At 38.9% G+C, this 24,028-nt stretch overlaps 1 protein-coding gene across 2 annotated transcripts in view; it reads right to left on the bottom strand.

The window, feature by feature from the left end:
• CNTNAP5 (contactin associated protein family member 5) overlaps positions 1–24,028 on the bottom strand; it is a 284,769-nt gene that overhangs the window by 118,224 nt on the left and 142,517 nt on the right. For both annotated transcript variants that reach the window (XR_008450459.1, XM_054070363.1), the window contains exons 8-10: positions 19,056–19,320; positions 16,293–16,442; positions 15,011–15,182 (exon numbers count right to left, since the gene is read on the bottom strand). Coding sequence is in view for 1 of the 2 variants with exons in the window: in XM_054070363.1 (XP_053926338.1) it covers positions 15,011–15,182; positions 16,293–16,442; positions 19,056–19,320 (587 nt within the window). In the remaining variant the exon portion in view is untranslated. The remainder of the gene's footprint in view (positions 1–15,010; positions 15,183–16,292; positions 16,443–19,055; positions 19,321–24,028) is intronic.

Raw genomic sequence — 24,028 nt, 5'->3', positions numbered from 1 at the left:
TTGGCTCAACAGATCTGTGTTGATATCTGAATATTACCTGTAAGCAGATTTATTTATATTTGTGCTTTGATCACGCCTGCCCCTGCCCTCAGCTTATTGCCTTACTTTTAACCTGCTCTTTGTCAATAAACATTCATTTATGTCATCTCTACATCAGCAGTAATTGTATTCACATCACAAGGGTGCTTGCGACAAGAACATCTAATGTTAATAAAGCTCTTTCGATAGCTTAAAAAAACAGTACTATGTTGTCATAATTTACTATGGCATAATGAACAAATATACTTTCTGCCTATTTAAGCTACCTTTTATTAATTAACTCAATGCAGTACAGCTAATTACTAGGCATTTGTGGTTTACCAAAGGCCTAAATCAGGGGCTTAACTACATTTATTCCCTTAGAGCAGTTTCCTTTTAAAGGCTTTACAAAGTTGAAGGTCACTTCTCATTTCTACTTGTTTTACAAATGCAGACACTTTTTTCTTCCCCCAACAATGCACAAAACACAAATTGAACTACCCTTGTAAGCTTTTAATGATATTCATAAATTCGGAATTAAACCTTTTTTTATTCCTTAGTCTATTTGCTTTAATTAGCATCAACAGCATTGATCTTGTTTTCGGTCAGATAACTAACCCTTCTAAGAGCTTATGAATCAAATTTCTTTGCAACTTTAATAATTAACATAATCCCATTCTAGCTGAGAAGTTGTGTCTTCATTAGAAGCAAAATTTACTGCAATTGTCACAGAACTCAAAATTAAGAAATTGCTGTGATTAAAATTAAACAAGTCATGGATAAATCACAGGTTGTTCTATTTGCTAACCATCCTGGATCCTCATGTTGAAGGATTTAAATAAATATAATTTAAAATATAAATTAATATTTGCATTCTAGTAGAATGAAGCAATTTTAGCAGGAAAGAACAGTGGTATCACAGAAGGTTTATAGATAAAAATTTGCAGCAGGCAATCCCTGACCTATTTGCAATTGAAACGAGCAAACAAATCAACTTTGTTTTCACAAGTATCATAAATGGGATGCTTTGGAATTTAATGATTTGCCTAAGATAAGTTGTTGCAGACCAGGGACTCTAATCTTCTGGATTCCAGATTAATTCATAGAATATATCATGTTGAATGAAGCTTATAAAAAAATAAATGAAGCAAATAAAATTCTTCCTCCTTCAGCCAAGTTGGAAAACACAGATCTTAGCCATCCAAGTAAGCAACATGCAGAGCCTGCACAAAATCACTCACTGTCCTTAGATGAAACATTCACCTCCAAAAGTGTGTGCACTTCCTTTGAATTCAATGGACAAACTGTATAGACATTAAGAGCAAAATCTGGCCCTTTGATAGGAATGATGAAGAAATAACAATGACAAAATTACTTGAGCGGGAAGGCTGAATGAGTACTACACATCTGATGTTACACTTGACTGGAAATAAACCCACTACTTTCAATAAGCATACCTCAGATTTTGTTATAGTCAGCACAACACATTCCGCCTGCACCACTCTCTTGTCAGTATACATCATTTGAGAAAACCACCAAGTTCGAAAACTCAGCAATACCATAACAAGAAAACACACGAAATTTAGAAAGATTTTCTATCAAGAAAGCATTTGCCTAAATATTACCTCAAATTCATTTTATTTCAGCCTGTATTCATATTTATTGTCTGCAACTATGTCATGTGTATTTCACAGGCATGACTTCATACAGTAGGTATGCATGTGTGATAAAATTCATGCTGTTAGTGTAACAGCCTATGCTTTGATGTGGTAAAACGGTATCTTTCCACTAAAGTCAATAGATTGAGGCCAATAGCAGCAGCATGGATTTTGGCCCTGCTGAGCCATAGGTCTGTGAAGTTCCTCGCCAAAGGTTATTTTGGATACAAGAAATGGGGGTTCAATAGGAGACCAAAAAGGTTTTCAAGAGAAATGTTACTCCACAGACAATGTGTAACAACTTCAGCAATTTACCAAGGGGAAAACAACTGAAGATCAGAGAGTATTAGAAAAGAAAGTATCACAGGAGCACATTCCACTCTCATTTTCCCCTGGATGTTCATTTGTGGAAAAATAGTGGGCTAGGTGTCATTAACTAAAGGGAGAAAAGAGAACTACCAGAACCAAAGGGAGGAAGGGAGAAGGAGTGTAAAACCAATATTAAGGCAAGCTGCAAAAGAGTTAACATTCTCTCGTTCTCTGGTCTTCCTCAGCTCATATTCCCTCCTCATCACCGAACCTCCCAACTTCTCTCTTCTCTTGCAACTTTAGGAAACTAACCTTTTTGAAAAGTGCTGTGGGATACTTTAATCTGTTCTTTCAAAGCCATCTATGTTTTCTTCCCTAAATTGTTATGCTACGAGAAGTCATAGTAGAAACGGAACAAGAGTAACATGAATAAAGACGATTTTTCTTTTCATGCAGGAAATTATTTTATCTACCATGCTGAACACATGTAAAAAAAATCAAATCTAAAGACAGAAAATAAGGTATTTTTGTCATTTTAATAATTTGTTACAAAGGTACGTTTTTCCTCTTTCTGAGATTTGCAGAATTTAATGACTGAACTTTTAAAATATATCATTATTACTGTTTTAGGCCACCTTGATTCTCAGACCCTGTACTTGCATACCACTGAGACATAAACAGTTAGAAGGTCTGAATATTGATGCCAAATGCCCTCAGGCAAGTGCCTGGGACAGAACTTTGTGAGGAGGTTGTGCTGAGATTGGCACCAGTGAAGGGAAAAGAGCCTGTTATCTATGCCTTAGACAAAAGGCATTTTTTTTAAGGTTTGATTGCTTTGTTGTTAGAACACCTACATTTTTAATAGAGGTAAATGTGCTGACAGTTCAGCTTGGCATCAGCATATAAATAAATATGAAAATGAAAAAAGGGAAACAAATAAACCATCCTGTGCAGACAGCTGTTCCATTTAGAATTCATCATTTTACAAAGCAAAAACAGAAAAGCCATCTGCAAAAGTCAAACAAACAAATGAGGATAGGATATTATATCCCACCAACATCCCCATAGTTTGCCTTAATTTGCCATCGGGTCCAAATCCCATGAATTTTGACTCTAAAGGAATAGCAATGGAGATGAACTCTACTCGGGTCCCCCCATAAACTCAATTCCATGTTGGATTCAAAAAGCCATTTAAGTAGCACCCTACCAACCTTCAAACTGCCTTCCTTCTCCACAAGGGTCTCATGCAGGGCAAATCCCCTCTCCAGCAGCAGTGGGAAGTCCCTCCACTCTATATTAAAGACAAAGCTAACTATCTCCAACTCCAGAATTTTCTACATGTACAAGTAATTTCAGTTACTGAAAGGCATTCACCCTGCCCAAATCAGTCCCACAGTTCCCCCTTACAGCATTTACTAAACACATTTTAAAGGACTAGATCAGCACTGCTCTTAGTTACTCTGCACTGGCACCAGGTAAACGAGATTTGTATTCAGCACCATTTTCTTGCCTCACATGAAAATACATAAACAAATAAAACTATCTGGAAAAGAACAAGACTAAATTAAAACACAATCTGTCTCTATTTCAGATGCAGTGATGTGAGAGCAGCAGATGAATCTGGAGAATGAGGGTTTCTTTTGCTCTGAAACACGGTATTTCTACAGACCAGTGCAACCTTCATGCGTCTGAGTCATTCTTTTCTGCAGCTGGTCTCGCGTGTATGAAATAAAGTAAAGGAAAACAAAAAGCCTTAAAATTCAGGCAGAGAAGGCAAAGCAAACTCATAAAATTGTCCAAATAATCTAAGCATTACCTTTCACTCACATTAAAGAAGAACAAAGGACAGAAAACTCTCCCCTCTTCAGAGGTAACAGCTTCCACTGTGACTGCTTGTTTTTAGGGACACAATAATATTCTTGTTTTATTCTTTGCACAAATACATTCTTGTTTTATAACTACCAGAGACTGAGCTCATTTGACAGTGCAAAGCTCATACACCAGTCAAAGAGCAGGAAATTCTTCTAAATGGTTTTATTACACGTCATTGTCAGTCAGCTCTTAAGGTATCAGAGAGAGAAGCGCTGTCATTACCTGCATTATCCAGCTAAGTTTAAACAGTAGAATAGATCCAAAAAAATGGATGGAAGGTCTTCAGAACTGCAGGGATTTTAATTCCAACACCCAAATTTTGGGTGCTCATGGGTTTGGATGTTTTAAATCTTGCTCAGTTTTTCAGCATCCGACCTTTACACCCTAAAATTTGGCTGATATTGATAAGGGTTCCAAGACTCAACACTCCAAAATGAGCCACCTGCAATGTTTTAATTACATTAGCTAGCATGTCTAATTTGTGACGTAGGTGCATACTGTTCGGAAGGACCCAAGAGGTTCTTCAGCTCTCACAGAATGCCATGTATTCCTCTATTTCTAACACTATTTTTCCAATTTTTCACAAGGGGTTAAGTCATTACCATGACTTTTTCAGCTTTTCCTTCCCCACCACCTACCATAGTCTGGATTTAAGGTATTTTCCCCCTTTCAATTCCACAACATTATTTTCAGTGTTTTCTTTGGCTTTAGTAAAAAGAATGAGGAAAAGAATAAATTCAATAAGGACAATTTGATGAAAAAAAGAGGCATTTCTAACAATATTGTAATTTTTGCTGCACAAACACAAACTAAATTGTCAGCATTTTACAAAGTACCAAAACAAGCATAAGAAAAGGAAACTTTTTGAAAACCAGTCCACAATTTTCTTAATTAAAATAGAAACTGAAAGGAGATATGAAGCCACAGTGTGCCCTGTGCTATTTGTAAACGTGTCCACTGAAGCCTACATTTGAAACAGGCAAAAGATACAAAAGTTGAGGGGGAAAACAGTCACTCAGAGGTCTGAAGGAATCTTTTTAAAGTGACACCAAAGATCAGAAGAACTATAACCTGGAACATCAGATCCTTGTAAACTACGCAGGACAACCTTTCCTGTATGTAGCATTTAATAGAATAATTCTAGAAAAAGATTCAGGTATTCCAGCATTTGAAGGTGCGCAGTTTAAATGCTTTGTTTTGGCTGATGATGGAGATATAGGTGAGCAGTATTAAAATCTACTTTGGGATTTATCAAAACCCAGGGTTTTTTGGGTAAAAAAAAAAAAAAAAGATGACATCCCCTGTTATGTCTTCAACTCACCCCAGCTCTCATCATCATCCAAATTCAAGGAGTGTGACCTAAAACCACCTGACTCATTGCTATAAAACCAAAAGAGAAAAAAGTAAGAGGTTTTCCCACAAAGAGAAAATAATTGTCATTTCTGTAGAGAAGACACTAAATACTGAAAACAGGAACACTAGAGAGAATGAAAAGAATAGATGTCAATTTGTGGGTGGTTGGTTTGTTTTTTTTTTAATTACTATACCTTCTGCAATGCACTGCAGGTATTTATGTGGGGGTGAATGTAATATTAAGTGTTTGCTTTTTCATTCCCAGCCTGGGATTGTAATAAATAAAATTAAAACTCACTGGGCATAATTAGGCAGGATATTTTCTCGTTTGCATGGCCAACTTCACGGGGAAAAAGAAAAAAAAAAAAAGAATAAAGTTCGGCTTCTGCTGCAGGGCATACATTAAACTGTAGAGGAGATTTGGGAAATGCTAAAAGAGACTGTGCTTTCATTGGATTTATCCTAACATCCTTCACCTGCAATAGTAATTAATTTCCCAAAGGCCCATTTTTACAGTACCACACATGAAGCAATGTTAAGTTCAGTACTAAAAGAAAAGGAGGAAAAAGTAAAAATTATTATTATTTCTTACAAGTAAAAATTGATAGTAAAATGTAATGGAATCTACAAAGGAAACAGGCCTAAAGTAGGATTTAAAAGGTCAGCTCTATTTAGCAAGAAAAAGAACACTTTAAGCTAATTTATTTAGAAAATGTTATGAAGAATTTTCACAGATAAGACATGGGTAAGGATAAAAGGGACTATTTGTGCTCTGTAACTCCAGTAGTACAGAGAAGGAAACTCATGAATCAACTCCGAGTGCTTCTCCCTAATGAGGTAAGCTGTTAACACCAACCCCATCACAGTGGTTATTATGTATACCACATGATGGTCTCTCCATTTGTATTTGCTCGGGGAACTGCAGTATGCACATGAATCTTGGTTTAATAAGAACAGCAATATCAGTTTGTGCGTGTGTCTGCCCACTGATACAGAGATGAAACAGTGCCTGGTTTCATAAGAAAATAACTGAGATCGGGTTTGCGTTCTGGAATTCCCAGGATCTCCTGCAAGGTGCGCCATCCATCCATCTGCAATGTGGATTTAACAAGAATCTTTTTTTCTTTTCCTCCCTCCCCCAGGTCACTTAAGGGAACTGAAGCTCCCAGTGTTGTCCTTGACAAGTATTGTCAGCATTTGCTATAGCGAGGGCAGGGTGCCAGCCAAGTAAAAATAGGACAACCCAGTCAAAGCTTCATCAGCGCAAAATCAACACGAACTGCAGCAATCAGATTAAAGTAGCCTTGCAGTTGTAGACAGGGAGAGCGATGCATGCATTTATCTATGCATTCGTGTGAATCTGAGCCTAAAGGAATGCAGGCTGTGACTATCCTCATAGTTCATTTATGAATAATGACAGGTTCAACACATAAATGGCCCTCTTCAATCCCAAAACAATCTAGTCTCATATACTCAAGCACAAACGATGTATAGAATTTATGACAATATAACAATGGGTTTACAACACTGTGCTTCTGCATCTGCCTTACTTTACTACCAAAAAGTAAATGGTTTCGAGCTATTTCAGTCCTGGCAGGCAGAATCATATGAAACATCAGACTCCTTAGCAGCGTTTTCTCTGTTACTGGCCAACTTAAATACCACATCTTTGTGATGCGGACTGAGGAATTCAAAAGTGTTAATGTAACTAACACCATTATTAGGGATGTGTCTCAAAAGGATGTCACACATCTAAGGATGCGCCTCAAAAGCCCGGTGAAAACAACTGTTTGTCTAGCACCATCTTGAGGACCAAAGGAGACTTTCCATAAGAGATGTCAAGTCAGAGGAAAACGAGGCCTGTTTTCCCCTTATGACAGCTGCTTGGCGCAAGCTATCCCAACTGCTATGCCTCCTAAGCACTTCTCTTTGCAGAACTGGTAGGGGAAACCACACCAGATCTTACCTCTTTGTACACACAAGGAGTGCAAGAACTCCTGGAAATGGAATTTTCTTCTCTATGACTCACACTGCAAAGCAGTTTGTCCCAGTGCATAAAGAAATGGGAAGATTTACCAGCCCATGCCTTCAGGCTGCTGGGAACACCACAGCCCTTGCTGCTGTATTCCAAGGGGTCCATCTGCTGTTGGAGCAGACAGCCTTGCTCAGCCCAAAGGGAGCATCTGTGCCGTATGATGGAAGCCTGGAAATCCACAGTGTTTCTGGACTGAGGTTTAATGATTTTCTGGCACATTTTCCTAATATCCATGGCAACTCTTGAGCTGCCATATCTCTTGAGCCCACATTCCTGCATCTATTCTCTGAACAGGATGCCAAACACAGCAAACAACCAACTCTGCTTTGGGACTGAAGCTAGTATTTCTAGTCGCAAAATCTGGCATTCCAGCCAATTGCTGAACGGGAAATCCCAAAGCTTCTCAACAGCATGGCCAAAATCTCAGCATCTACATATTTGTTTTCCTACCCATTTCATTTATTATTAAATGAGAGGCTGCCTGAATTTCCCCCAGGCTTCGCCTTCCATTGTTTGCCCATACATAGATATATCCACCCCACCACTATTCCACTGCCATGTAGGAAAACACAAGGCAGAAAGTATTAGTACTTAGCAAAATTCACAGTCAGATTCCAATATATTTTGAGATTAGCACAACTATGACAAAATACAGTTTGGTTTAAAACAAGATGTACAAAAAAGCTGCCCACAATGAAAATGATGTTTTTTAAAACCATAAGGAGCTCAGGCTTCCTACCATTGTCACCTCACCAGATCAAAAGTGCCTCTTCTCCAATTTTCTTACTCTGACAGTGTCACAGAAAAGATATCGATGAAATAAGTTTAAGAGCATCCCACTGAACACTTTTCCAGCTTCCAGCAATCTGTGCCTTATGGAGTCATGTACACCATACTGGCTTTTTCCTTTATATCTGACCTCTACAGCATCTAAGAACATCCAATTTGATGCTATGTATGATCTGAATTTGTGAGAAACAGCAAATTCTTGTTTATTATTCAGCTCTTTCACGCTGCTCCTCATCACAAACCCTTCCTATCTATCTCTTCTCCAGGCTGAAGAGTCTTAGACTATTTAATCTCTTCTTATAGAGAACAGTTGGTGGCACAAAAGATAATGTTTTAGTTTTAGAAATAGGTGTGATGCCTGAATGACAGAGTCTTATAGTCCGAGCTGCACACAGCACCACCTCTGAATGACCCAGAGAGGATGTACTGCTTGGAAAGGGCTGGCCAAGACAAGGTTGAGGTCAGTGAATATATCTGACTGGATTTGTGTTTCATGTTTTATCAATTGAAATAGAGGTTGTGAAAGGATCAACACACAGTTGTTAGTTTGATTTAGTAAGTGGAAGATGTTTCTATAGGTATCCACTGCCTCAGTCCCTGCCTCCTCCTAAAACATTACGAATTTCTCATCCTAATTTTGACCACATTTGAAAGTGGAATAGATACCTCAAATCCAAGAAGTCACAAGATTTCATGAAAATAGAGAGCAAAGTAAAATGGAATCAAGTTACTGTTCATCAAAGAAAAATACACCCCCCTGAACCATCATTCTAGACATCACGAAATCTGCAAAGAAGAAATCCCAAGAAAAAGCAGGGCAATAAATTCTGCAAACACAGGAATTCATCCTGCAGTTGTGAAAATGAATCATGCATTTTTAGAAGCAAAAAGCAAATCCAGGCAGTGACATACGAACAGAAAGTGTTATTCCTTCTCCTCCATTTCCTTACACTCCAAACTTAATATATGCATCTCAGGTTAAAACAAAAAAAGGCACTAAACCACACCTACAGGCTACATGACCTCTACTTCCTGCCACAGCACTGCCTTAGAGCATCTGAGAGATACATCTACCAAATGAGAAATCCTGAGAGTAATTCCTGAAAGGTATTTTCCACAGGTTTTTTTGTTGTTGTTGTTTGCTTTTTTTTAATTTATTTAGCGGTGGTGGTGTTGCCATTTCAGAACCCCTTAAGCAAGAATGAGACACGGCTCTTTCAGCTGGAGAGGAAGTTTCAACAAATGCAAAAGAATTGCATGGAATTGGAGGAAACTCAGATCACGCTAGTCCATGTTCACACCCCAAGGCAGGATCACCTATACCCATGTTTGTTATTTCTCACAGGCTTATCTAATGTATTTGTAAAGCCTTTCAGTGACACAAACTCGACAGTCTCCTCAGGCAGTCTATGCCATGGCTGTTCTATACATCCTGGTAAGAAAGTATTATTTTTATTTCCTTCTGCACTGCAGCAGCCTTTTAGCATATGAAGTCCATTATGCTGCCCCCACCTCAGAAATCTCTTCTGGTTAAAGAACAAGAACTTAAATCAATCTCTCTTTGCAGGGGATGTTTTCTAGACCTATTTTGTTTTGTTTCATATAGACAGGGCCATTCAAGAACATTCTGGGCTGTGAGTGTGTTTATAGAGAATAGAAATTTAGAAGCATGACTGCTAATGAACCCAGGACAGCTAAACACCAAGTAGCAACCCTGGCTAGTGTTTAATTCACAGTCTTTGCTCATCTTCCTGCTACTCCTCACTCAGACACATTTGCCCAGCTCTGTTTTGTATTTCAAGATTTGCAGAGTTGCCAGTTACCCCAAATTTCAAAATGAAGTCTGTAGATACTAAGAGCTTGGTGTTTTGGTAGCAATGCTATGGTTTAGGGGTCCTGCTTAGATCAGGGAAATGGCAGCAAACATGTTTTTCTTCTAAGCCAACAAGAGACAACATTGCATGAAGAAAATAGCAACTGATCTGTGCTTATGGCCCATCACAGCACTGAATAAACCTCAGGATAGAGAATAATTATTATCACTAGAGAAACCAATACTTCTCTAACAGTCTCTTGAAGAATCAGTTTGGTGTTTGTCAGTTTGAGAAGGCACAGAAAATTCAACCTTCTCTTCTGCCACATGCTAGCCAGGGAAGGGAAGCACTGGCATCCCTTGGGACAGCAGCCTTGTGCCTCCAATCAGTGTTAAAAAAAGACTGAAAGAAGAGTTCTTTGCCAGCCAGGGCTCCCAGCTGACCACTGCACTATATGCAGCTCTGATTTCTCACCCTGCTGAGTGAGAAGTTTCTGTAACTTCACCCCTAAACTCATTTCCAGAAGGGTGTTTTAACCGGCTCAAGAGATCTGAATCTCATGAAAAGGGAGTGAATCCCTTTTGACTAATAGCATCTATAAGAAGCAAATGCATTTTTTATGCTGCTTGTCACCTCCCCATCCCTTGACAATTACGTACTCCCTATGGATGAAAGGCCAAAGATAGAAAGCATTACACTTTTTTATCAGAATTTCTTACTGCTCAGGTCTTCCCTTGGAAGCTTTTAGGTATAATGTGTCACCTTATGCCTTCCCAAAAACCACTTTGAGTGCAAAACACCAGCAGTGAGGGCCCCACAGTCCCTATTATCATGATCTTATTCTATATCACTCTGAACTGAAAACAAATTCAAGGAGAGTCTGCATTTATTAGTTTGGGCCTATGCCAGATGGCTTTTGGTCTGAGATAGTCAATGTAGCACCCGTACTGCTGCAAAGACTGCATAGATACTCCGAGATACCTCTTTTCCTCCACAACAAAAAGTCTCTGAATTTAAGGACTTCGTGGCACCTTCACTTCCAGACATCTCTGCCTTGTTACTTTCTGCTCTGTACCATGACACAGAAGGAAAATTCCAGCATGTTGGAAGAAACTATTTTCTGACTTACTATTTCAGTGTCAAGCAAACAACTGTTGAGCATGTGCACTCCTAACCAAGCAGCAATTCTGAAAATACAGCAACAAAGAGGGATAAAATAAAATCCACTTCCACTTAAATATGGAGCAGACTTTTAAGGCTTAGTGGCATATTGTCTTATTTTTTATTTACCTTTCATTGGAAGGGAGAAAATTTATTGCAGGCAGCTATGACCTCTAACACTTGGTAACAGCAGCAGTGTAAGCACCACACTTTGCAATATCCTCAGAAAAGACTGAGCAATCTGTGTATTTGGACAAACACACCAAATACACATACCATGAACAAAAGAAAAAAAAGAGCTGGATTAACATTAGGCAGGCAGTGGGGATAATGCCAAGAGTTATACAGATGCATTGCTACAAGAAAATTTGCTTTCTTCTACATTACTTTCCTGTTTTGCAAGACATTCAAACAGTTTGCAGGAACAGCTTTGTCCGGAAGAAGGTAAAGAAGGCAATACAGCACTACTTTTGCTTCCGGAACAGACACAGATCTGATATGACTAGACTAGGGACAACTCTCGTTGCACAGGATCTGTCACCCAAGGACAAAATGTAGGTACCATACAAGGAGATGACAAATAGGAGACGACTTGCTAAGCAGCAGCAGGAACATCACTGACGCTCATACTGAAGCTGAGAGCTAGAAATCAGTAGTCTTTTAATAGGAAACGGTGCTAATGAGCTCCTTCTATCAAGACAGTCTATATTGCTATGTTCAACTCCAGATAGTACAATGTCTTAATGTCCTACTGAAAGCACAGATGATATGAGTTTTCCGTGCATTACCTACTAATCCGAGCTCTCGCACATACATCCTACCCTGTCTGCTCAGTCAGGCCCAGAACAGCTACTGTGCCCCCACTCACAGGATCGCTGAGGCTGCGAGAGCCTCTGGAGGTCTCCAGAAAAAGCCTTATGCTCATAGCAGAGTCAGCAATAGAGTCAAGTTCACTTGTGCCTCCAAAAGCATCTTTACTTGGCACTGTCTCTCCAGCCACCAAATGGAAATAAGGCAAAACTCTGTATATTCCTGTAGACATCCTCCTTTTTTTGTGTGTACTCTTTGACAGCTTAGCAAGTGACAGGGCATTTATTTCCCGAGAAACAGTTACTGAAGGAAGGAAATAACAAATACAGGGAGACTGAAGGGATACATGCCAAGTTAATTTGAGCATACATGTAATTCAAATACTAAAGGTGAGAGATAATGAGCTATTAAGGCTTAGCCCCTCAGATGGCTCCAATTAAATAATAGAGGCTCATCACTTTATACAGGGGAGTGGGTGTGGGTGTGTGGGTATGTATAATATGCTTACACAACTACATTCTCTCCCAAAAACATACTGCAGGCATCAATAGCAGTTCCAGTTTATCATGTTTCAAAATGAAGTCATTAATTCTCTTTTTAAGAGCAGGCACAAGTTGCAGTGAGCTCCCTAACCACTGCCTTCAGAGCCCAGGTCTGAATGAGCTTGGCCTGCAAGCCTGTAACAAACAAACTGCTTTCTAAATAGAGGCATATTCTTCAAATTAAATTTTTTTTCCTTAGATAACTAAGACAAATATCCCATTTACATGTTAATTAAGCTACACATTTCCCACATGTGTTAAAATTACAAAAACACGTGCTTTACACTGCACACAGCAATAAATCTTATAATTAAGAAAGGGGAGATCACATTTCTCAGAGAAGGTGATTTGCAGAGTTTTAACACTCCTCGTATAGAGAGAATGAGCAGCTGGATATCGCATGCCTGGAGCCAGACCCCAACTTTACTATTCTCCTGAGCTGCTGTGATACAGAGCACTAGTAGAACCATAGTGACTGGTTCAATTACCGTGACTGGAAGTGTCAGACACCTTGTGCAATGAATCAATCTGAAAAAGATCTGAAAATATACTCAAGGCTACGCCATGCAAACTATACCGCAATGCAGTCTTTAGATTTTAATTCAAACCTCCTGTTCTCCAAAACCTTTCCATCTAGTTTGTTGTAACTGATTATGCCATAACACAGCCCTATAGAACCTAAAATTTTTAGAAAAGGTTAGGAGGAACACATTCCACAAATACTTTCTTGTTCATTCTTTCCTCAGCTCATCCACTCGCTTAGGATCAATTGTGTTGTCAAAATAACACAAAGAATTTGCCTCTTGCCTATATTTTTCCTTATCTATTTTCTTTGAATTCCATTTATTTTTCTAATCGCCCCTGCTACTATGACTACTTTTGACTCTAGCACTGCACTAGCAGTACTTCACCTTGTGAATCTCTGAACAACTTTCGTAAATTCCTGAAATAAATTCCGTAAGTTTAACATGTCCCAAAATTGTGTTCCAGATGTGTACAATATGTAATATAATTTGGAAAAAAAAAATCCATCTTTCTTCCCTGCAAAACAGCTTCGGCACAGTTACTGGAGTTGCCAGACAAGAAGAGAGCCCTGGGTGTTTCCCTCAACAAGAAAGCTGCGATCTTCATGATGCCACCAAGGCTTACATCCACCTGTGACAAGAAGAATTTCTGAACTTCAACCCAACCTGGCAGTCTTCCTCATCAGGGCATCTCCACAGATACACCAAATCCAGCCATAAGAGAATTACTTTTGCCAGCTGCAAATCAAATGCTATTTTTTCCTTTTCTTAAATCCACCTTGGTTTGTGGTAGATCATATCTACTACAGGATCTAGCTATATCATATCTACTATGTGATCATACCTACTAGATCTTATACTACAGGTCTACCTAGATCTTACAGTACAGACATACAAATTAAATTCTGTCCAGAGAACTGCACTGGAAGAAAGTGCTTTAATCTTCATTAAATCACATGTAACTTCTGTTTATGTGCGATATATTCAGAGCAATGATTATGTAAAGAACCACCATTCTTACTATGTTTTGATCCTCGCCATAAATAATTGCATTTTATGATCACAAGCTAATACTTGTACTCTTAGGGTACTAAAGATGAAGAAGACGCTTGCAGTAGTACCATAGATTTACACTGCAGCCTGGACTGGACTTGGTGACACTTTTCAAAAGAGTGCAGCCCCAGCAGGCTCTTCCCGCCTACAGTAAGCAATAATAGAGACTGGCCTTGAGCTTCACCTCTGTAAGCAACCTGTCTGAAAAAAAATACATTAAATGCTTAAGCTCTTAATGTATTTCCAAGATATCCTTAATACACTCTTAACTATTTAAGGCACACGAAATTTCCAGCACTTCCATTTTCATTTTTCAGAACTTAGTTAGATTTAAAAAAAAAAAAAATCATATACTATATTCTACATACTAACTGCATAGTACATATTTGCAGAAGTAATTCAGAAATATTTAGACACTAGGAAGCAAAGGAGAAATCATGAAAAAAAAAGAAGTTCCTTATTTCCTCCCTGCTTTTCATGAGAACAGCTGTGTTTCCTATCAGGTTTCAGCTTAGGAGAGATTCATATCAGTATTTAAACGGAAATGTGTCTTTGGTAGATACAGATTTTTCATCATTATATTGTCCAATTGAATGGGCAATATGTTGCACGATGTTTACCATATCTTCATTATAAACATGCTGTGCTGTAATGGCTAACAAAAAAAAATATTGTAAATGATCTACTTAAGCAAAACCAGCTAGTATAATATATTGAGGGAATGACATGTTCTGATGAATCAAATAATTTTTCCTTTTCTTTCATTCTCTTCTAAAACTTGAAAGCAATCAAACGTTGTTTATGCATAAAATGTAATCCTTTCATCAATCTGTTATTTGATTGAATTTGCATACTCTATTTCCTACAAGTCAATGCGAAGAGAGCTTCATGTAATTGAAACCATTTCCCCTCCAGTCCTCCTATCTTTGCTGTAATATTTTCTATTAGTAGCTCTATTATGCCTAATATCCATAATGTTGGCAGATTAGAATTTTCACTTAATGCAACCTGTATTTATAAACCACTAGGCCAGAAAAAAGAGCAAATACAAGAAAGAGGAAACAATAATTACCTGTCTTTGATGCCACACAGATCAATGTGTAAATCACTAAAATTCCCCAGGGAGCCTTGCTGAACTAAAATGAGGTCCTTGGGCTGGTTATCAATAAAGATGAGCCTCATACAGCCTTGAAAAGCAGTAATGGAATTTAAACATTGGGAATCAGTGAAATTGTCCGGGCACCCTGTGGGAAAAAAGAGAAGAGGTAGAGGAGAATATTGGAATGTTCATCTATTTCTGCTGGGATTTCCTGATGCAAGAACTTAGAGGCTCATTATTCCAGGTGTTTTCATTCCTTGTGCTACACAATCTTCTGTGTTATAAGTCCTTCAGTAAGGGAAAAAAAAACCCAAAACTTTAAAAAAAAGAAAAAAAGAAAAAAGAAAAGAGAGTGCAGCCACTGGTTTTCATATTTTCTAAGCAAAATCAAAATGTGGGTTTTTTTACCATCTTCGTTGAAGCCCACAGTTAAAAGCAATTGACCCCCCCAAAAAAGAGCTGTGCAAAATTTAAAATCATTAAGAGTTAAATTCTGCTGTGAACAGCAAAGGATGAAATCTTGTGGACAGCAAGCAAGAAAACCATCACTATTTGGCCATCTCTGAAGTCCAAAGCCTCCTGTGCATCCTCACTTAGTAGTGTATCCAGAGCATTTGTTGAGATCAGAGCCTCATTGCAGTAAACACTGCACAGAAATCTATTACATAAAAAGACAGCTGATGACACTCATTTTATCTAAATTAATACCTGCACTCCACAAAGCAGAAGGCAGTATATTTCAAGACTGTTCTCTCTGTTTTCAAAATCGAACTAAACCTGCATTCATTTCCATGAGAGCACAGTATCTAAATACCTTTGTAGATCTGAGCCATAAGTCAATTAAGTTCTGAAGTCTAACATCACTGAGCCTGATAAGGACAGTGACATCTACGGGAATGTTACAATACTAATAGTCCTTAGGCCTTTTAAAGAGAAAAAAAGCCACTTGTGGCTAACACATCTGTGTAACTTTTGCATGTTTTGCCAGCCAGGTACTCATTGGCTACCACTACCAGCAGTCCGTTTTTACAGCTGTGTTAGCAGTTCTGCTCATTCTCTCTCTGTCAGGGTTTACCAAGACCCTTCGATCTTCCCACACAGTGCTGCACACGCTGCAACTCGATAGGGGGGTTGAGATCTGTTATTATAACATTTTCTTTTAGCTGCAAACACTGCGCCTGTGGAGACATCAATGGTGACCACTTGAGGATCTACATCATGAAAATCTGTCCTGCATCTGTCTGAAACAACCTACCTCCGAAATAGTAGCTGTTTCCAGAGTAAATCCTTGCAACTGTGGTTGCATGGCTAGCACTGGCAGCGTTGTTGTCCAGTGTCAGGGTGATGCGATGTCTTCTGGCATTGATGTTAACAGAATGCCAAAGCCCATCGTGGAGATTGGTGCCTGGCAAAAGTACAAAGAGTGAAAAAAGAGGTGCAGAAGACAATTGTGTTCCTCAAATCTCCTTTTGCTTCCAATTTGTGACCACAAATGTGTAGCTGACCCCAAGACAGGGAGAAGGAACAGCTGAAAAGGACTCACTGATACTGGAAACAAACTGGCACAGAAGAAAAGGCACAAGAAAGAGAAAGCTTTTGAGAGCATTTAAGTAAGTCATGTCACATTTTAATCTAGACTGTTTCTGGTATTGCAAACAATGAGCAAGCTAGGAGGGCCCTTTGCCTTTCTGGTAGCACATTATTACCATTTTGTGGATGTTTATGTCTTATTTTCAGTCTGTTGGGAAATGCTTATAGCTCTCAGGATTATGCAGCTCTCTTGAGCTTCTGGTACTAAACCCATGCCTGAGACTGCGGATGATTAGATTCACTGAGATGGTCATACGCTGTCTCAGGCTCCATTATGAAATCTGACAAACTCCAGTAGGTACCAGTGTGATTTGTGTTTCTTAAAACCCTTCAGCACTCAGCGCACAGTCTTATTGATGGATGTACTGAAGCCTTTCTATATTGGATTTTGACATGGGTCTTGCGAGAGCTGGAATTGTTGCTCTGACCAGAAACTTATGAAAGTACATGAGAGATTACGGTAGTGGGTAGCCTCCTTCTCTTCTAGACACTTGTGCAAAGTGGGAAATAACCTGTTTCCTTACTTGGAAATACCTGTGTTGGATCTCACGACTCTTGAAATAGCACCAGATTACTACAAAGAAATTCCACATCCTCTATTCTGACAGACATGAAAATCAGTGGGCAAGCTTCTGAGCTCACATACAGTGGCACACATCAAAAGTAACCTAATTACAGCTCAGAATATGCTAGCATCAGGCTGGAGTTACTGAGATCAGGCACAGAAAAATACTACTTACTCCCCTCTCTAATGGAATGCTTTTTGTTAATGTGGTTTTCAGAAGAAACAAATGAGCACTCAGTTGCATAAAAAGGTGTGAGAACAGTTCAAAGCAAAATAAAAAAAATTGTGGTTTTACATGTATGAAAAGCCATTTTATTATCAATTTGAAAATGAGCCAATTACCACAGCAATGACTGTTAATACATGCACAGTTTCCATAGAATAAGAGGCTGGCTTCCCAGCAAAAATGGATGATTTTCCAACCAGGACAAGTCCATTTTGAAGCAAAATATGTGGCTGAAGTTTGAAAATATGTCTAAATAAAATAGGTCCCATTTGGGGCAAAAATAGGTCCATTCTTGAGCAAGAACAAATTTATTGTGAGTACCTGACATCTGGAGAACATGGCACTTGCGATTTCTGCATACTTTCTATGTGTAAGTAGGCAGTTCAGCAGTATTTTGGATAGCACCAAACACTGGGCTCAGGTTCATGATTTCAGGACTACATAAAAACAAATACATCCAACCAAATATTGACATTATGTCAGCTTTGTCAACAATTTAATTAGGACGGCAATAAAGGCTGGAAACTCAGTTTTCATCTTTCAGTTGCAGCAAGCTAAGGCTGTAGAGCAATCCACATGAATAAGGATAGATGCAGGGATGTCTCATTTTCTATCACAAAGGGGAATGAAACATACATACGGAACAGGTCTGCTTTGACAACTCTGTCAGTTTTTAGCTCTGATTCTTTTAATAGACACATCTGTCCCCTTTTAGTTTGTACTGGGAATACTTTAATACCACATATTTCTAAACAGTTGTTCTTTTATAAAATACTATTATTATTTAGTTCCATCTGAGTTCCATCAGTCTATTACACATTCACCTTTGGAAACTGTTCAGCCTACACAGAAAATTAATTTCCCAGTCTCCCATCCAGCATGACTGCATAGCACCGAGGGGTGTGCAGAGGCCCTGGGCTAAGAATTTCTGTTTGTGGTGCCAGCATGATTTATATAGGTCACAACTGTGGTGGCAGCTGAGCCACTCTGGTCCTGCCTCTGTTGTGCACTCTGAAATTGCTTCCCTGTTGTCCCTGGGTGCCAATGCATAGCTGTTCTGGTGTTTGCAAGCAATTTGCCCTGAATTTTAGGTCAGAGAGGCAAGCCCATTTTACCCTCTTCTGTCCCACCAGCCGCACAGAGCAACTTGCAAGCTGTCTAAGGAAGCCAATGAGGGAGTGTGAGAAGAGGAAACCCATAGTCAGTCAGTCTTTCTTCTGACCATAGCATAAAGGAAGAGTTTAAAGCTACCACCAGAGGAAGAGAATCAGCTCTGAAGCTGCCTTAACTTGTGCTGGGGAACGGTGCAGCAGCTGAGCTGGTTCCCAGCTGACTTCAGCACAATCTAAGCACGAAAACCAAAAAAGGTCTTCACATCACTAGTTGGAGGAAAATTCAGTGTGACTGTTTAAGAACAGAAGCTTAGCTAACTGTTGGGTACATTGAGTCTGGAGATCTCAGGGTGGCAGCTTTCCATGGTTGGACGTACCTCGAGCTGCAGAGAGTGGTTCCACCATTTGAAAACAAGAGAAAATTTGAAAAGAGAAAGGAAGATTATTTCATCATCCTTTCATCCTGTGGGGTTGGATGTTTCTATTTTAAAGGGCAACAGATGAGAGTAAATAAAACTAAAGTACCTTCACTGATTTCCACTGGGTTCTCTGTCTCTTTCTGAATAAGTAGTGTCAATCTCCCACTATGAAGGTAAACCAAGAGAGGTCCTGAATTTTCAGATAATTCAGTGAACATAAGTAAGCCGTCTTTATTCCATGTTCGAAACTGGAAGCTGACTGACAAACCATCAATTTGAGGAGTACCAGGTAGTTGCAAGAAACTTCGATTGGCACTAAGAAAGGTGATAGGAACAACTTGTGGTTCTGAGCAGGAAAAGGTAACATTCCCCTGCAAATAACAAAAATCAAACAATCAAAATGACAATTTTCTTTCAGTCATGCCAAAACATCCATAGTTAAATAAGGTTGACATAGGTTATTCAGACAAAGATCTACAGAATTCATTAGGAAATGTATCTGTCCATTCCCAGAAAATATATCTGACTTCAAATTTTTATTTTAAAACCAAATTGGGGGGGGGGGAATCAAAAGTCAAACCCCATGATTCTTAGGAGGATCTAAACATGTTCAAACAGCCCATATCAAGACTGTGTCTACGTGCAGAAGGGCTCATTTGGTAGCCCACACAGACCATCTCCACACGGACACATCTGCTTTGTTTTTCTCAGCAGCTCCCATTTCAAGCTCAAGTTTATTTTTATGTCAATAAAATCAAACTCATTCGGATCAATGCTGACTTCAGGAACTAACACTGAAGCACTAGCAAATCCACTTGAACCTTCTTGTGCTCCAGGATGCAATATAAATGTCCTGTATTGGCTCTGCACTGATGGGACTACAGGCGTGTCAACAAGCCAAGCTGCAAGTGAAAAAATAAAGCATCCTCCCATGCCCAAGGATCCCAACAACCACATTAATTCAATTCTAGATATGAACCAAAATGTAGTCATTAATAACAATACATTTTCCCCATTTACACCAATGCTTTGTAACCTTAAAAGTAATAACTGCTCCATCTGCTTTCATCTGCTACATAGAGCGAAACATGAGGTAAGATTCCTGGGTTTATTTCAAGTATTCAATATATAACTTGAAGTAGCACTACTGGTTATGCTTTCTTTTACTCAGAGTGACACAGCTCTGTGCCACTCCAAATAATAAAAATCCACTTAAAAATAAAAAGAATTTAAAATAATTATTAATTAACTATTAATAATTATTTTTAATTATTTCAAAATTCATAAGAAAACTCAAAGAAAAAATCACTTGAATACGGCATTTATAGTGGAATGAAGCAATAGGGAGATTTCCTGATGAGCTCTAGGACGCATGGTTCCCATGAGGCATTCTGAGGAATCATTAAAACATTACACACACAGCCAGTATGGTGAAATTCAACACCATTTCAATGCCCAACTTAGTTGATTACCTCAGTCATCCAGCCCTGAAATCAATGGTGCTATTTTCCCAGAAAAGCAGGAGAGTTACTCAAAGCTGTCAGCAGAATCTGTACCAGCACGTATCACTGTAGTTTGTAGATGAACCAACTCCACCATTTTGTTCAGTCCTTGTTGATTACCCAACCAAGTTACTGAATGATGTAACAAAACCTTAACAATATATGAAGCCAGCACCCAATTAAGGAGCCACGTTTTTCAAAGCCACTTCAGGAGATTGTTGCAATAAGCTTGCTTTGAACTAGGCTGCTTTGTAAAATACCAACTGAAATCTGATAAAAACATCAGAGTAAAAGGCTTTCTCCGTGGCACTGCTTCTCATCAGAGCTGGTTCCTCTCTCTAACAGGATAATTATGATGAACAGTACTTGATGTACGTGTAGGAAGTTGCACGGCACTTGGGGAATTCTTCTCTGAAATCTCAGACAGCTAATGCAACGGTTCCCTGTCACTTTCACATGTCTTTCCAGTCTTTATTTTAAAATGGAAAATAAATAAAGGGTCAGAAAGAGGCTGAGTTATCACTGGATGAAACAACCCTTGGTAGATATCTATCTGCATCAAGCTGTTTACATATTCCCTGCACTGTTAGGTGCAGGATGCTACACATCAGATTTAGCAATGGGAAAAGGTATCCATGGGAATATATTGTTAGATTTTTCAGATATAATCCAGCTCATTCAAACTCACCTGAACATTACTCAGGTGGGAAGTAGAGTTGAAATTTGCTCTCAACCTTTTCAAACTTTCTACTACCTGCTGGGTTTTGCCTGTGTAAGAGATACCACAGGCATTTTTTGCTATTGTTGCTGTTGCTGCTGTATTTCCACCACCATTTTCAACTGAATTCACGACAAATTACACAAAACAAAGACAGTCAGCTGCACTGGTATAAGTATGTTTAGAGCTTTTTAAAGGTTTAGACATTTAAATTGCTGATGACAAATTTACTTTGGAATTTTAGACATTTACAGTCATTCAAGTAACTGCACACAAAGTACTGAGACATTTACAGCTCTTACACATCCAGAGCCTGCAGGAAAGTTCAAATGTTATCTGAGTCTGCACAGAAGTATCTAATTTGCTTCACTGGCAGTGGGGGGCTGTAACAAAATGCAAGTCTATAGAGGGGAGGATTTGCAACATTCAGATAGGATTTTTGTCTCAAAGCTCTTTGCAGAAGGAGCTATGCCTACACTGATTTAATTGTGCCAGAGAAGGTAAATGTAAGATGAAAAATATGTTTGCAATGCCCAAAAGACTTTTAGATGACTGTAAAACAAGCCAGTAAAGACCCCATATAGTCAATATGCTTTCAGCTGTTTGCAGTAGCTCCATAGTAAAGTATACGTGATGCATGCATAGGCCCAAATATAATGCCAAATTTCTGTCCGCTTTTGCAGTTTTCAGCATGGGCAACTAGTCTTAAACTTATGTATTGCTGCAATCCCCTAAAAAGCTCAGCAACACTCTGGTCGTTCACACGGGTGAGTAATTCATGCCCTAAAGGATTTGCACAGAAGTCTTGTACCAGGACAGATCAGCAAAGAGTGATGACTGAACCCATGGCCAATGCTGGGACATAGGGGCAGGACTAATACTTTTCTTCCCATACTTGATCAGGTGAGACTTCAGGAGATGTAGCTTCTCCACTGAAGCAGACCAGACGTGATCCCACCTGTTACAAGCAGGTGGAAAAGCACAAAGGCAGTCCTGCAATATTCTCTTTACATGGAACTAAGATACTTTTGGGGCATAGAAAAGAGGTGTGTTTGCCTTTTGGGGGGATCTTTTAAAAAAGTATTTTTATTGATCTTATTCAGAAATTGAAATTTCCGTGATGTATGGGGGGGATAAGTAATTTTAGTCAGAACTAAAAACTATCCACAACATTTGGGAAAAAAAATGTTAAGTAAACCAATTGATGCCATGGGACTTAAAACATTCTTGAAGCAGATTCCAGATTAAAACCAGATGACGTAGTTAATACACACAAACAATAGCTGCTGACATCCTTACACTGACCAATGCTGTCTGCCTTCCTAGAAACAACGGCATGAAGATTTAAAAATAAATACACAACAGTTAGTTTGTAGTGTGTTCATCCACAGCAGTGGGATGGGTTCCCATTATAAAAACTGTTAAATTTGCCGTGAATGTTATTCCCAACAAATTATTCCAGCAGGTTTAAAAAAAGTAAACAGCTCCCCTTAAACCCGGATCTGATCAGAAGCCTTCTGCTTTAATTGGCAGCAGTTCTGGAACTCTCCAGGGTACGTGAAAGACTTCTGGCAGACACTTGATTTTATAATTGAACCCAGTTTAACTGAAAAGTAAAAGCTCATTGGCTAGGAAATGGGATAAGAAGAGTCTAATCCCTAGAGAAAATAAGAGAGAGACACAGCTCTACACAGCTGCTGAAACTCCAGCTATCGTGTGGCATTTGACAAATTCCATGAAGTCCATTGTATCCAGACTGATTAACGACGCCTCTAACAAGCAGTGAAATCTTTCCAAAGAGTACCTGTTGTTCTTACATAAGCAACCATCTGAGCCTAGAAATGCAATGGAGATAACTGCAATTTGTTCACTGGCTGCTGTGATACTTCTTTCAAGACAGGAGTGCAAGTACTGAGTTTTCTGCAGGTGGAGCATGGCTGCAAAGGTGGTTCTTGGTCAAGACATTAAATGAACAGATGACAGCATATTACAGCATTTTAAGGAAGAATCAGAGCCTTTCCTGTTAAAAAGAGAATGGAAGAATACAGTTGCTAAGTGATGAGGATAAGAGTGGATTACACAGAAGATCCTCTGAGCCTTAAGCCTCATCCAAAACTGACTGGAGTCTTTCCAGTGACTTCCGTGGGACTTGAATAAAACCTGTGTAACTTTAATGAACCGTTTCCATCTTTTCTGGCTTTTCTTCATGTAGTATTATGTACTGTCAAATGAAGACAGAAAATTGCTAGGAAACCACAGTCAGGGAAATTGATGACAAGTTTCTCACAAATCCTTCTCACAGATTACTAATTAAAAGTAGTATATATCTGGGAAATTATTCAAATTGACAGCTGAGCTGAAATCCCCAACATTTAGCCTACCAAAGGATAGAGGCCAAGATCACAGCTTGAACAGGAAGAGCAACAAATGAGTATTTCTGAGCTCTTATTCCACTTGTGGATTAGAGCATCGAATGGGCACTTACTTTCATCATTAATCACTCTATGGATATTATCCAATAAAAAGAGTATCTTGTTTCCTGCAGAGGGTTATTAAGGAAGATTTCATATGACAGGTAAAGGGACTAAAATCCCAGGTCTGTCTGAGATACAGTTGTAGGGAAACTGGAAAAAAGTATCTCTGGCTCCGTAACTGGAGGACTGTTTTTAACTCTGAAGTGACCGAAGTTGCAGACAAATTTGCAAATACAGTAACAAGGAAAAAGGTGACCTCTGATGCAGTTTTAAAAGGATAAGATGAAAGGTCATCATTCAATTCTGAGCAACCAGATTTTAAGAATGGGGGAGATCCCTTTAAACCCCAGTTTTAAATTGACCATTTCAAGCAGAACATAGATTT

This window comes from Cuculus canorus, chromosome 6, assembly GCF_017976375.1.
Source record: "Cuculus canorus isolate bCucCan1 chromosome 6, bCucCan1.pri, whole genome shotgun sequence".
In the NCBI taxonomy this organism is placed as follows: Eukaryota; Metazoa; Chordata; class Aves; order Cuculiformes; family Cuculidae; genus Cuculus; species Cuculus canorus.
Note: the sequence above shows the minus strand (reverse complement) of the source record. Positions and strands in the feature narration are given on the sequence as shown.